General features: G+C 40.7%; 1 protein-coding gene across 16 annotated transcripts in view; it reads left to right on the top strand.

The window, feature by feature from the left end:
• Positions 1 to 994: 994 nt before the first annotated feature.
• Positions 995 to 15,599, top strand: part of KMT2C (lysine methyltransferase 2C) — a 190,447-nt gene continuing 175,842 nt past the window's right edge. For 8 of the 16 annotated variants that reach the window (XM_058183709.1, XM_058183717.1, XM_058183720.1 and 5 more), the window contains exon 1: positions 1,003 to 1,693. In XM_058183709.1, the coding sequence (XP_058039692.1) occupies positions 1,536 to 1,693 (158 nt within the window). In that variant the 5' untranslated portion in view covers positions 1,003 to 1,535. Of the gene's footprint in view, positions 1,694 to 15,599 lie in introns of all 16 variants that reach the window. The other 8 variants (XM_058183716.1, XM_058183715.1, XM_058183722.1 and 5 more) reach the window with 3 other exon arrangements.

Consider the following 15,599-nt stretch of genomic DNA (forward strand, 5'->3'; position numbering starts at 1 on the left):
GGGCTGCGTGCGGCGGTTTGTTTAGCACAGCTGGCAAGACACACACACACACACCACACAAAACAGGCGGGCGCGCGCACTGCTCTCCGGAGCCTTCCTGGGCTCCCGGAACTCCGGTCCACCCGTCTCTCTCCACTCCGGGCTTCCAGGTTTCCCGCCCAACCCGTCGCCAGCAGAGCCCGTGAGGTCAGCGACGGCGGCGCGTCGAATAAGCTGTCTGGGCTGAGAAAAGAAGGGGTGTCCGGTGGGCGGGTGGCTCGGGCAGGCGCAGTGTGGGGCCCCCCTGAGGGAGAGGGGGAGAGAGGGGGGGTTAGGGAGGGGGAGAGGGCGGCACGCAGATCGAGCGCCGCCACCGTCTTCCTCTCCTCCTCCCTCCTCCTCCTCCTCCAAAAGAGGCGTTGAGGGGGAAAATATCCGCACGCCCCCTCAAACTCTTGTTTCTGCGGGGCAAGCGAAGGGGCGCGCCTCCTCTTCGGGCGTCGCGCAGCCCTTCCTTGCGGCGTCCGCGACGTCGAAGGTGGCTGCTCAGCAACCGCCACCTCAGGCGAAGTGAGGGGAGGGGGAGGGGCCGGTGTCGGGCAGCCCATCAGTCAGCCGGGCCGTCAGTCACGTGCAACAGCCCCCCCTCCCTCCTGAGGCAGAGCCGACGTTACCTCTCCCCCATCCTCCCCCAGACCCCCGCTCCAACTTCCTGGCTCGCGGCCGGGCCTGAGGGGACGGAGAGAAGGGAGAGCGGCCCCAGGTCCTCCTCCTCCTCCTCCTCTCCCCCCCCGCACCTCCCGTGACACCACAGACGCACATGTATGGCACACGCGGGCGCGCGCGCTCTCACAGGCGCACACACAAGAGAACCCTAAACCCACCCGCGCGCGCGCGCGTCCGCCCGCCCGCCCGCCCTGCTTTCTCGCTCGCTGGCTCGCTCCGTCTCTCCTCAGCAGCAGCTGGAGGAGCTGTCAAAACTTCATCTCCGGCTGCCCTCCGCCCGCCCACCCACCCACCCGAGCCGCCGCCTCCTCCTCCTCCTCCACTTCCAGCCAGGGCTGGGGGAAGGGCGCCGGGCCAACGTTACAAGGAAGCGGCGGACTCCTCAGGCGGAGCGCAGCTCTCGGAGGCCGCGTCGCCCTCCCGCCCGGCCGCGAGCGCGCCCCAGAGGAGAAGGCGTCGGCCGTGTGCAAGGGCCGCCGCGGGCCCCCCGGCGCGCCCCCCCTTTCCCCTCCCCTCCGCCCGAGCCTCTCTGAGGGGTCTAATTGCGTGTGACTGAGGCGGGCCCTCCTCTCCTCCTCCTCCCCATGCGGCTACCTGCGCGCTGGTCCGCGGCGGCTGAGGCCAGCGATGCGAGGCGGAGGTAGAGGAGGCGCAGGAGGCGGTCGTGGTGGCCGAGGACCAGCAGGAGAAGAGGAACAGCAGCAGCAGCAGCAGCCGCCGCCGCCGCGGCCGTTGGAGCAGGAGGAGCGTCGGTATCGCCCTCGCCCTCCCGCACTCTCGCCGTCCCCGCTCGCCGCCCTCCATGCTTCTCCCCCGTCCGGCTGACTAGGATGTCAACCGAGCAGCAGAGCCAGACGCCGCCGCCGCCGCCGCCGCCGGTCCGCGAGCCGGGGGCTTCCCCCACGGCCGCGGCCGCCGCTACAGACAAAAGACCGAGGGGCCGGCCTCGTAAAGATGGCGCTTCCCCTTTCCAGAGAGTCAGGAAGAAGTAAGTTCCGTGCGGGCGTCGCTGCGGGCCAGAGGAAGCCCGGAGGAGCGCTGTCAGCCCCGCCGGGGCGTCCGCCCTCTGATCGGCTACTCCGGTTTGCCGTGTCGCCAAGTCCCCCCCCTCCCCACCCGGCTCTTCTGCCGCCTCCTCACCTGTGCCCTTTTGCCCTGCCCTGCTTCCCCCTTCTTTTGTTTTTGTCCTTTCCTTGCCCCAGTCACAGTGCCATATTGGGAATGGCCCTCACCTTTCCCTCCTCTCCCCTCTCTACTTCCTTCTCCCTTTCCCCCTTTGTCAGCGCCCTCCCCGCCTTCGTTTCCCCCCCCCCCTTGCTTTCAACTTCCATTCCCCTTTCTCTCTCCCTCTCCTTTGACACTGAGAAAGAGCTTTCCTGTCCTTTTTCTCCCCTATCGCTTTCATTTGTCACCCTCCTCTGTTTTAATCTTTCTTTCATTACTTCTAGCTTCGTTCACCCATACATCCCCGTTTTTAAAAATTCCTAATCAACTCTCTTTAAAAAAAAACAAACTTATTTTGAAGTTATTCTCCCAGAAGTGGATTACTTCCCTTCCACCCTTTCTGTGGTGTACATTGCAAATCCACCAACCTTAGGCATGTAATTGTGTAATGGGGAAGCTCCTCCCCAGGAGCTGTCAAAAGCCACAGCTAGGGGTATACACAACTAGCAGAGAATGGCTGGTGGAAAGACTGGGTTGTTTTGGCTTTGTTTCTGGATTCTGCCATATTTTTCTACTTGGATCTGAAGAGTTAATGGGCTGAAATCAAACTTGTGTTTCATTCTTGCAACACTAGTTGATGTAAGTGTGGAGCATCCTGTACTTTGTATTTGGCAGTGAATCAGGTGGTTTGGGTTTGCCAGGAAATAAAGAATACAAATATATTTTGTATAAATGTTCAGGACTGCTTTAATATTGCTCTATATATTATGTTGATTTGGGCTCACATAATTCACAGATGAAGATGCTTTTCTGTTCATTTTGGAAGAGTGCAATTTGCCAGCACCCCCTACACAAGAGCAATGATTTTCATCAGATAACTGGCAAACTTTGGAAAATAACTATTTTAGATTTTTATCCCAAACAAAAATCAGTGTGCTTTACTTGTTTCCAAAAGTTCAGAAATGGAAAAGCTACATAGGAAATCTTATAAACCATTTTTGTACTTCTCTACATAATGTTACCGTTTATATTGCTGTTTAATAATCTATTCGGTTCATGTGATACTGAGTAAGACAAGCTTTTATCTTCAAGCAAAATTCAGACTTATGTATTTTTCATGCAAAAGAAGTGTCTACACCAGTGATGGCTAACCTTTTCAGCACCAAGCGCTGAAAAGGGAGTGAGTGCACATGCGCGCACATGTCTGGGTCCCAATCTGGAAGAGGAGTTGCCCTGGGCGCATGCATGTACCTGAAAATGAACTTCCGATTTCCGGTGCATGCATGCGCACCAGCAGCTAGTCTTCCGGGTTTCTGGCACGCGACGGTCAGCTAGCCGGCACATAAGATCACGCAGGAAAACGGAAGACCAGTTCTTCCAGTTTCCGGCACTGCTGCACACACGAAGGAAAGTGATCATTGTGAGCACATTCATGCCAGAAACCCAGAAGAGGAACAGGCGACATCGCAGGTGCCACATCATGGCTCCATGTGCCACTTTGGGAACACGTGCCATAGGTTCACCATCACAGGTCTACACGATGACAGTATCTTTTTACACCTTCTATGCTTCCAGTATATTACAAAATGTTTAGCAGACACTGTATCTTTGGTCAAGGAAGGTATTTAGTCTGTCAGTTTCAAAGTACCACAGTACCATTCAATTTTTCCCTGTCTAGTGTTCTTCACAGTCATCATGGCTAGAAGTTCTGGAAACCATGGTTCCAGCAAAAATGGAGAACATTTCTGGATAAATTTTTCTATAGTTGGGTATTTGACCAATAAAGTTTATAATATCTCATCTACTAGTTGGTAAGACCATGATGCAAGAGAGAAATATCCTTCTACGACTGTGAAATTGCTTGCATGTATATAGTACTCATTAAAAAAAAAAAACTATGGAAGTTGCTGTATAAGGCAATTCATTCAGCAGATCTGTATTTTTAAAGTAGTGCTTTAAATTAAAATGTGTATAAAATTTTATAATGCATTCAAGTTGATTACATTACCATTATAATTGCATATTCATAGTTTTAATTTATTAAGTATTTTGCTAAAATGCTTTTCTTTTTGGATTAGATTGTATATGAAGTTGTAACATGCATTTCTCTCTTTGCACTGCTAATTAGTTACATGTAGCATATTGATCATTTTCCTTAAGAGCTAATATTTTTTAGAAAGTGGCCATAGGTTGTTTCAAGAACTCCTACAACAGCAAGAATTGGAAAAACAATTGTATTTTAGTAATAATTTAAATTCAGAACATATTCACAATAATTGTTACATTGATAGTGTCTTTTGGAAATAACAAGTTGTTTTTCCTTCTGTTTCTAACCAGGTTTTCAAAATAGATCCAGATAAAGTATTTTTGCTAGTACATCTTATGCATTTCTACTTCCTGTTGAACTATTGTTAAACTTGATTGCTTGCCACTCCCTTTTTTAATACAGCTGTTTCTATTTAGTTCAACATGTGGGTTATACATTTTATTGAATGATACCCATCAGTGACCTTTTCATCATAAAATACATCTTCCTATCAAACAAAGTGTATTTTTTTTAGTAATTTTCCTTTTGCAGCAAACTTCTGGAATACATCTGGGAATGGGAACTATAAAGGATATGGATCACATAACTGTATTTAATTATTCCTTATTTGGCTGACATTTACATTCCTAAACCAAAACAAGACTTGTTAAATCTTACCTACTATATTTTCAGTATCTGAAGTATGATGGCATATATGTAATGCATCATTACTTAAAAGTAAGTCTTATTGTAATCAGTAAGATTACTTCCAAGATTCCATAGTCAGTTTTGTAAAATACTTCAGCTGATAGATGGATGAATAGATGTTATGCTATTTGCCTTTTAAAAAATGTGCTTCAAGAGGTTTTACAGCATTTATCTAAAACCAAAAAGGCAATAATTGGCTTTTCAAACAATTTTTTTTCCTGTTTATCCCTGATCATCAAACTTTTATCTGAATTGTGTTAAATGGACACAAACCTGTCACATACATTGTGTGGTTGGATATTCGTTGGTTTTCAAGAAGATACTTGCAAGCCACTATACACCTCATTATCTTTTTCAACCCTAACTTGTACATTAAAAGATATTGGAGAAGCTGTAGAAAATGGTTTGTCCCAGTATGCTAGTTCTAACTACTTAATGGCTTACAGATCAAAACCAATGTCTTTGATTGCATTGTAAAATCCAATGTGTATGAAGAATACAGGTCTTTGGAGACATGTGATGTACATGCTAACTCTAGCTTTCTTATATTCTATATTGTTAAATAGTTTGGTTTTCGGTTGTAAAGATTAATACATAGTTCATACCAAATAGATTTACTATATAAGTAAAAAAGGGCCTCTGGTGGCTCAGCAGACTAAGTCTGTCTGTTATTAACACAGCTGCTTGCAATTACTGCAAGTTCAAGTCCCACCAGGCCCAAGGTTGACTCAGCCTTCCATCCTTTATAAGGTAGGTAAAATGAGGACCCAGATTGTTGGGGCAATAAAAGTTGACTTTGCATATAATATACAAATGGATGAAGACTATTGCTTAACACTGTGTAAGCCGCCCTGAGTCTTCGGAGAAGGGCGGGATATAAATTCAAATTTTAAAAAAAAGACTATTCTACTTTTGATATGGTAAAATCATGAATGATACATGGCAGGCTGGGTCTGGCATGAATTGCAGTCCTCTTTAAAGATGAAAGAATCAGAAATAGCTCCTGATTGCTGCCATTACCTCGAGGTCTGGTGATCCCAGGACTATTTCTTCATTAGTGCCTGAGTAATCAGAGACACTGAACCCAATTTGTTAATTTCTTGTTATGGCTTATGGAAGCCATATGAGATAAATAAGCAACTTTGGTACCGATGGCCATCCTTTAGGATATAAAGGGTATTAAATATATGCACTATTTTCTAATTTCCTTCATATTTTAGGGATAATTATAAATTTAATGTATATAAAATCTTATTATTGCTGTATACCATTACCAGTATGTTTTGAAACTATGCTTGCAGTATTAAATTTTATATAAAACAATATTTTAAGCTTCACATTCTAAAACAGTTGTCATTCTGAATACCATTGGTTTAGAATCTATCTGGAAAAAAGTTTCTTTTAAAAAGGACTTTCTAATTTTATGTGATACATTATGAATTAAGAATTAAGGTAGAATTAAGGTAATTTATTTTGATATACTGGAAAATGCTTAAATATATTGCATATGGTAATTTTAATGTCATAAACCTGAAATAATAACATCCTACTAATGGAAAGCTCCCAAAGAAAAGGATACTTGAAAATTTGGATTGTTAATATCTGTTTACTTCTGTTGTGTGATTTAAAAAGACATCGAAAACAACTGTTAGATTACTTAAGATTTTTTTTTGCTAGTCTGTGCAAAATATAGCAATCACATTTTATGTTGAAACAATCCCATTGAATAATACTTTGTGACTAAATCAACAATAATAAAAAATACCCACCTCTTTTTAATCTCTCCTATAATTAGTTTTAAATGAATTTTGGTGTATATTTTTCCTCCATTGATGTTCCTAAGGTCTGTTTAAGTATTTCATTCCAGCTACTAGTATTTCAGAAAACTTAAGGCCCTCAGGCTTTTGGAAACAATTATTCAACACTGTGTTCACTTCCTATTCAGTCCTCAGTCAGAGCTTTGACAGGTTTATCAGCTCTAATGATTAGAAATATATTTAGGAATCCCCACAGAATCAATAATCTTTGGTTGCATATCATCTTAGTCTTCCCATTTCAATAGAAGTTCAGAATCCCTCATTATATTTGTTTTTCCACAAATTTCAACAGGCTGGTTTATATTTGGAAATGAATGCAAGCCTGCTTATGGCACTGCTTTTCATGGTCATCTAATTATGAAGTGAATGTAAATGTGAGACTGCCCCTCCCTGAGGTTATCTGCCCATTCTATGAGGTTATCTGCCCATTCTATTAAGTTAGATAAGGTGAATACACTCCAGGTCCCTTCCTTTAAATCTTGTTACCTGATATGCCTTCTCAGTGGATACTCCAAGGCTATTTTTTTAGCCTTCTGGAAAGTCACAGCCCGTTGAAGATCTGGCTCTTCTCCCAAGTATTGGGCTATGATGGGGATTGAGATGGGAGCTTGTTTAGTCTGGTGTCTGGGAGAAAGGGTACATTCACATTTATTTATCTGCTTTTAGGAATTGTTATGAGCCACTTACAATCATTATATGAGATAAGTGGCCATATAGTAAGTCTTATATATGCACGCCTACAGTTTCAGTTGTGGAAAGGCTATATATTTGTAAATTCACTGAGAGATCCAGAAAGAGGTAAAAAAATCATGTAAGCCAGGTGTGATATTAAAAAATTTCCCCTACTGTGAGTGTGGCTTGTTGGGGGGGAGGTCATGTGACTGGGTGGGCATGGCCAACTCAACATCATTCACATCGAGGGACTCCTCACTGGCCCCTCCCCTCCCCTTCCAGCCACTCCTTATTGCAAATGGCAGGAAAATGAGGAGGGGAATATTCCTGCCTACCATCCTTCCCTCAGCACAGAATCTCAGTCTGTGCTGAGATTGAGGAATCGATGACAGGCAGGAAAATCCCCTTCCCCATTTAATTACCTTTCACAAAAGCAACTCCATTCCAGCTGCTTCTCCCCATCCCCCCACTTTGGGGACTACCTTAAAAGGGACAGGCTGTAGCAGCTCCATTGTGAATGGACGGAGAAAAGTTAGCATTCTCTCTGCTGCATTTAACATTGAATTCTGTGGCATAGAGAATGCTAACTTTTCTCCGTCCATTCAGAATGGAGCTGTTGCTCCCTTTATGGTTCTGTCCTGGCCCCCTCCCTCCTGGGGACTATCTTAAAGGGACAGGCTGCAGCAGCTCCATTCTGAATTGAGGGAGAAAAGTTAGCATTCTCTCTGCTGCATTTAACATGGAATTCTGTGGAATATCGAGCAGCCAGAAGAGGTGAGTGGCGACCAACCAGGCACGGGTGGGCCAAGGAGGGCTAATTACTACCGGTTTGGTGAACTGATGCCCATAATCCCTAGCGGTTCTCCCAAACTGGTCCGAACTGGTAGGATTTCACCCCTAATGTAAGCAATATTTGATGCTTTTGGCAGCAGTTATATTCTATCCTACCAATATCTTAATGTTTCATCGTCCTAAAATTAAGGAATGTCTCAAATGATGAGATAGGTGATATGGCTACAGATAGTAAAATGAGTATGACACTGTAGGTTCTTTTGTTAGCATTACATATTAGGTCCTTAAATTTTTGCAGGTATTAAAAACAGAGAGTGCTCAGTAGATTTCTTCTATGTATCGGAATGCCTTAAATCTTGGAAAAATAGCTATCTTTACTAGCATCTATGGCACAGAAAGAATTGTTGCTATTGGAATTAAAATGTCTTTATTTGTGGTATTTATTTTATATATGTAATTTTATTATTTATATAAGTAGTTTTATTTTTTATTTTTTTTTCAATTACATGTTGGTTTTTTAAAATACTGTGGTCATAGTTTAGTTTAGTTTAGTTTATTCTCATTGCATCTCATACAATGAAATTAAATGCCATCTTCAGTGTACATTATACATTAAAAAAAACACACATCCTTCACATTCTATACAATTGAATTGAAAACCCCTGATATTGCATTAATATTGCACTATGGAGTAGAATTCAATATAGTTACTGTTCTGGGATAGAAGCTGTTTTTCAGCCTATTTGTCCTTATTTTTATTGTCCTGTACCATCTGCCAGATGGTAATAGTTCAAAAAAAAGAGTGCCCAGGATGGATCTTTAAGAATGTTTTGAACTTTCTTAAGGCAGTGGGAGCTATAAAGCTCTTCCAAAGAGAGGAGAGACCAATCAATGATTCTCTGGGCAATGATGTTAACCCTCTGGAGCGCTGTCCTTATCTGCCACTGTGCAATTTGCAAACCATGCACAGATGTAGTAAGTTAAGATACTCTCTATAGTGCAGCAGTAGAAGGCCACCAGCAGTTGTCCATTCAAGTCTTGACAAGTCTTGGGTAATATAATTTCTCCTGGGTCATTTTGACCAGTGCTGCAACATGAGCACCCCAGGTCAGGTCCTCTTTTATGATAACACCCAGAAACTTAAGTGGTAAAACTAACCACTTGCTCCACTCGGTCTCCATTAATAACCATGGACTGGTTGATCTATTCCTTCTAAATGTTGTACCTTGATGAACGTATCTTTTCTTTTATGTACACTGAGAGCATATGTACCAAGACAAATTCCTTGTGTGTCCAATCACACTTGGCCAATAAAAAATTCTATTCTATTCTATTCTATTCTATTCTATTCTATTCTATTCTATTCTAATCTATTCTATTCTATAGTCCACTATAAGCTCCTCCGTCTTATTGGTATTAAGGACCAAGTCTCCACACCACGATAGCAACCAATCCACCTTATTTTGATAGGCAAACTCATTTCCCGCAAGAGATGAGTCCCACCACTGTTGTAACATCAGCACATTTAATAATAGTATTACTGGCATGAGTGGGAATGCAGTCATGCACATAAAGAGTATAGAATAAGGGACTCAACACACAACCCTGTGGTATACCAGTGTTAAGAATAAGGGCTGAGGAGATATGATTACCTAATCTGACCTTTGAGAGCAGCCAGATAGGAAATCTATAATCCAAAGGCAGATTGAATAAGAAAGCCCAAGATCCATAAGTTTAGACACTTATGTCTAAACATGTTTAATTTTTTTGTTTATTCTTTTACTAGCTGGATACCCGTGCTTTGGTATGAAACTATGTCATCGGGCTTGATAAATAGACACTTACAGCTTGAAAATTAATGAGTAGTTACGATAGGCCTCTCCTCTCCCCTTCTCTCTCCTTCAGCCTTACCCCACAAAAGCATCTCCTATTTTATCCCCTTCTCCCTCAGGCTTGCCCCACAGAAGCCTCTCCTATCCTATCCCCTTTTCCCTCAGGCTTCCCACACAGAGGCCTCCCTTATCCTATCCCCTTCTCTCCCTAAGCCTTGCCCAGTGGTGGGATTCAAATAATTTAACAACCGGTTCTCTGCCCTAATGATTTCTTCCTACAACCAGTTTGCCAAACTGCTCTGAAAGTTAACAACCGGTTCTCCCGAAGTGGTGCGAATTGGCTGAATCCAACCACTGGCCTCGCCCCACAGAAGCCTCCCCTATCCTATACCCTGGTTGCTGCTGTGAAAATAAAACTGAAACTGAAACTCCTTTCCTCTGCTTATGTTTTGCATTTGGAACAGATTTCTTTTCAGGTAGGGAGGGGGAGTAAAATTCCTTAGCATCAGAGCGTGTTAATCATAATATACGAAATACTAGGCTCTGATGGTCATTTCGAAAAATCCTTTCTTAGTTAGCACCTAGAAGCCAAGAGGAACATACGTGGCAAATTTCAAGTTTGTAGGGTTTATGGTTCTGGAGATTTCATGATTACGGCATGAGTGGTTTTCCCATATATATAATATACCCAGTGGTGGGATTCAACCAGTTCGCACCATTTCGGGAGAACCGGTTGTTAACTTTCCGAGTAGTTTGGCAAACTGGTTGTTGGAAGAAATCATTAGGACAGAGAACCGGTTGTTAAATTACTTGAATCCCACCACTGAATATACCTATCTATCTATCTATCTATCTATCTATCTATCTATCTATCTATCTATCTATCTATCTATCTATCTATCTATGTATCCATCCATCCATCCCTAGTTTATTCCACAAAGGATAGTTTCAAAAACTTTGAAATAAATAATATATTAAATAATCCTCTCACAACTAATTTTTAAAACTCTTAAAACTCTTCATTCTGATTTCCTTCTGGCCTGTAATGAGCTGGATATATTATTTTTTTCAAATTAAAATAATTGTATATTGCTACCAGACACCAAGAAGTACACTGCAATAGCTTCTAGCAGATAAAGATAAAACCTAATTTTAGAATTAACAACCACCAGAATTGACAGTAATATTTAAAAAATCACTAAAAAAAAACCACGGTAGCTGTCCTTCTGGATATTCTAGTGGATTGATACTTGGGGATATTATTTTATAGTAGTTCCAGTTCTTTCTACCTAAGAAGGCAGAAGGGGGGCACGGTCTGGAGGCTACTATATAATTCCTAAGCTATTGACCTATGTATTCCACAGGTTACCATCATCTTCCCTATGATGTTCATTATAAATCCTGCAATGAGGAACTCTAAGTACTTTCTGAGCTTGCTTGTTTTGTTGCAGACGTTTCATTACCCAAACTAACATCATCAGTGCTAATGCTAAGTCTCTGAAGTATTAGAGTCATGATATGGGCTATGTTTAAAAAAAAAACCCTAACTTTCAAATTATTTCAAGTAATAATTTGCAAAATATCATCTGTCACATTATGTCAGTGTGTGGCAGAGACAGTGTGTGGCACTTTTTAAAAAGCTAGAACTATGTGTAGCTTGGGAATACAGCTAAAAAATATTCTCATTTTGAGTGTCCCCCTTATACTTGCATTGTGTCATGACATCATGAAATCCTCCCCTTCCCCTCCATCAAACATTTTCCGCTAGAATTCATTTTTGATGAACTTCCAGGAAATCATTAGTGTGATTGCTAATCTGTCCTCAGGGCTGAGGTTATATCATAAATTGGGCTAGAAGTAAGAGACACTTTTTTTTATCCTCCTCCCATAATTTATTTTAAATAAAATAGTCCAGATGCATCAATTATACTTAGGCAACCTATTCTGGAGGTACTTGGGTCATGGACAACTTTCATGGGTTAAAACCAGTACTTTGCAGCTAGAATTCTGTTGGCAGCTAAGCCAATTGGAGAGCCTAAAGGACAAGTGTTACATGAATGTGGAAGTTTTCATTCATCAGTAAGATGTCCTCTGCATTGTACGTGGTCTTCAAAAGCAGCCCTGAATAGACTGCATTGTGATAGTCCAGATGTATATATGTGGATAAAGAGTTGATCCCATCCTATCATGCTTTATGGTGTCCTGCATGAGAGGATTAACTAGCCAAGTCCTACAGATTGTCATTGTGATCATGATGTGTGTGGAGATTCTCAGTCATCCAAATCATAATTATCTCAAAGGTTTTTGTTTTTTTTTCAAAAGCCAACTGCTTTTTCCTTGAGGAGGAAGAAGAAAACATTTCGCTTCTCATCCCAGAAGCTTCATCAGTTGTGATGGTGAGGAGATGGAAAGATAGGTACTGACAGTTGAGGCCAAAAGGTGGAGGGGTGGAAGGATAGGCAAAATGTTTTCTTCTTCCTTCTCAAGGAAAAACAGCCCAGTTGTCTTTTGAAAAAATACCTTTGAGTTAAGTTATCATGAGTATTTTGATGGCGAACTTGCTTCTTTAATATAATAGTATCTAGCTCCCTTCCCAGGTAAGATGTTTTAAGTGATGGAACTCTACACAATTCAAACATATTTGTTGGGGTGTGAAAATCTTCAGTCTATTTCTGCCCTTATTGTTGCATACAATATATTTGTGTTGCTGTGATGAATCCTGTTCTGAAAGATGGAAATAGCAACATTAATATCCTCTGCCATTCAGTACTTTCAAAAAGCACTGATCCTGCTTGAAAGTAAACTGACTTGTGAGGAACTTTTTCTTCCAATCTTGCAGTCTCTGCATTTTTCAATAGATGTTTACAGAACATCCTGCTAGAAAACAATTATCTGGCGTTGCTGCATGGAATCTGGGGTTATATCTGGGCCAGATAAAAAATTTGTCCATTTTAAAAAATGTTTATATAGAACTGAGTGAGGTCATTCACAAAATTAGAATGAAGAGTCATCAGTTTACTGAAAACTTCCAGATTTACTTCTTTTTACTGGATTTCATTGTAGGAAGATTGAAATCAATATGGAAATTTAGCAGTAACCTGAATGACAGCCAACAAACTGAATTTAGGGAACATGGAGATTCTGTTGGTTGGTGAGTCATTTGATTAACAAGGTAGTAGAGATACCCTCCCTCAAGGATCAGATTTGTAGCTGGGTGTGCTTCTGCCCAAGGCTTTTTTTCTGCCACAAAATACCTTTTCTCAGCTCATGTTAGTTATGCCAGCTATGAAGACTTCTATTGGGGTGCGGGGGTGTAAAATTTAGTATGTTTTTTGAACCCAGTTATTCTTTGAAAGATCTGTAAACATTAACTCTCAGAATTTTCATTAATGGGCATGCTGCCTGGAGAATTCTGGGAGTTCAAATCAACATAGTGGGAGGATACATAGATTAAGAAGCTTGGTTTCTCATTTAGTGTCACATGTAAATGCAGATAACTGTAGTTTGATCAATAAACCATGGTTAAGTTGATTTATGAATCCAGCCTAAAGGTTGCATTTATTTAATTTTTATGTTGCCTATCTTACTGTAGATTGATACTGGGTAGCTTACAAGATTGTTGTAGTAGATAATAGCTTTGAAAAGTTTTTACATATTTCAGTTACTATAAAATAAAGTAGCCAAATTGCTACTGAAAATAAAAATGTGAAATGGGGAATACAAGTTTTTAAATTTTAAACTGTATTTGTTTACACTATTGATATTTATAAAGCTCTAAATAGATTGATAACTAGCCATTTGATTGATTGTATCTTAATGCATAGAATAAATGCTTGGGTTAAAAAATGTCAACCCATGTTTGTTTAATTATAGTTTATTGAAAAGCTCACAACTGATTGGGCTTGCACAAAACAATGTCAAATCATGGGTTGGAGATAATAGCTACAATGACTACACTAAGCCAGACTCAAATAAGCCATATTAGGTTTAGAATGTTGGAAAAACCCTACCATTATTTTTATTCTCTAGCTTGTCTTTGAACTCCTACCAGGAGCAGTTAAAGGAAGAAAATTCCAAGTTATGGTTCCCTACTTGTAGAAAACATTCTGCAGGGAATTTTACCTGCTCATTCCCATATCAGGCAGATATTTTATTGGTATTCTATAAAATAATCTATTATTAATTACAGTTTATCACTAGGACCGATTTTATGTTTTATTCCATCTGGTTGAATCTGCTTCTACAAACTACAGGTGTCCCTATGTCTCCTGAAATATGATGATGTCATGTAATAAACAGAATAATTTAACATAGTGTAGTGTGGGAAATGCAAACACAGTTGCTTGGGAGGGTAGTCGCGGTGTGATGAAGTTGCAAGTTGGAGGATGCTATTTTTGTTGTTGAGGAGTGCGAGTGGCATACATTGGAAAGGTTTTAATAAAGAAAATACTTATATTAATTAAAATTAGAATGTAAATATATGCATTTTGCTATATGCATTTTCAGTGATATAAACATTAATTTAAAGCTTCTCTTAAAGAAAAGTTACCTGCAATGTGATAGGCTTCTTTTAGAATCTATGTATTGGCACAATAAAGCCTCAGAAAGTTATTGAATATAGGTAGCCCTTGATTTTCGAACACAATTGAGGCCAAAATTTTTGTTGGTAAGAAAGATATTTGTCCTGTTTTGTGACCTTTCATGCAACAGTTATTAAGTGAATCCTTTCAATTGTTAGTAAAATGTTTGTAAAGTCAATCTGGCTTCCCTACTGACTTTTCTTGTCCAAAGGTTGCAAAAGGTGATCACATGACCATTAGGATGCTGCAGCTGTTGTAAGCGTGAAAACAATCATAAATCACTTTTTCAGTACCATTGAATGGTCACCAAACAAATGGTTGTACCGTAAATCAAGGACTACCTGTACTCAGTCAATTTGTTTATTGATTTTTAAAATTATAGAATTAATGTGGAATGTGGTTTATTATGAAAGATCTATCCATAATTATGTCATAAACAGATATAAACCTGAAAGGTATCAGGTGCTCCATGAGTTGATATGGATTATAGGAGGAATTCTAAAATTTTATAGTACCAGAATTCCTGAAATAATGAATTTGTGTGGACTTTTTCCCAATATTAAAATGAATTATTTCATTGGGGTTAAAATAGATCAAGAAATACATGTATCATTTTTAATAATTCCATGTTAGTGCTTAAATATTAATCTCTATTTCACAAGGGTTCTCATGTTTTTGTGATACCCAACTGCCCACTAGGGCATGCTGCACAGACAAAGGTGTGGAGCAAAACCTGAAGCAAGTTGGATACATGACTGTTCTGCCTGTATGTTAGATTATGCTTAAAACAAAATTATAACCCCTGACTTTGTTGCTTATGATGCCTAGAGTTCCCCAACAAACCACTTAGAGAACATTTGAATTATGATATTGTGACACATATAATATTATTTACAATCTTGAGTAACATAAATAATGGCCAACAAAGTCATTATTTCCTTACCCTTTATCTCCAAGTTCTAGATCTTTATGGGTTTAGTTATTACTTCATCTTACATGCTGTTCCTTTTTCAAAGTCTTTGAATGGGTTCCAGATAAGAATATAAAGATAAAACATGTAACCTTAAAATCAAGACAACCATGATGTGGCAACAAAATTTCCAGTAGTGGTTACACAGGTGAACCTAGGTATTCCCACAACTACTCAGGTTGCTACATGCTGCTGCATGCTGAACTAGCTGAAGCTTCTAGAATGATCTTGAACGGCAGCCCAATGGAACCCCAGCCTTTTCAGCCAGTCCAGAAAAAATACCATGCTTTAAGGGCATTCAGAGTTCCAGTAGGACTAGGATCTCATCCTTCT

This window comes from Ahaetulla prasina, chromosome 4 (assembly GCF_028640845.1).
Source record: "Ahaetulla prasina isolate Xishuangbanna chromosome 4, ASM2864084v1, whole genome shotgun sequence".
NCBI lineage: Eukaryota > Metazoa > Chordata > Lepidosauria > Squamata > Colubridae > Ahaetulla > Ahaetulla prasina.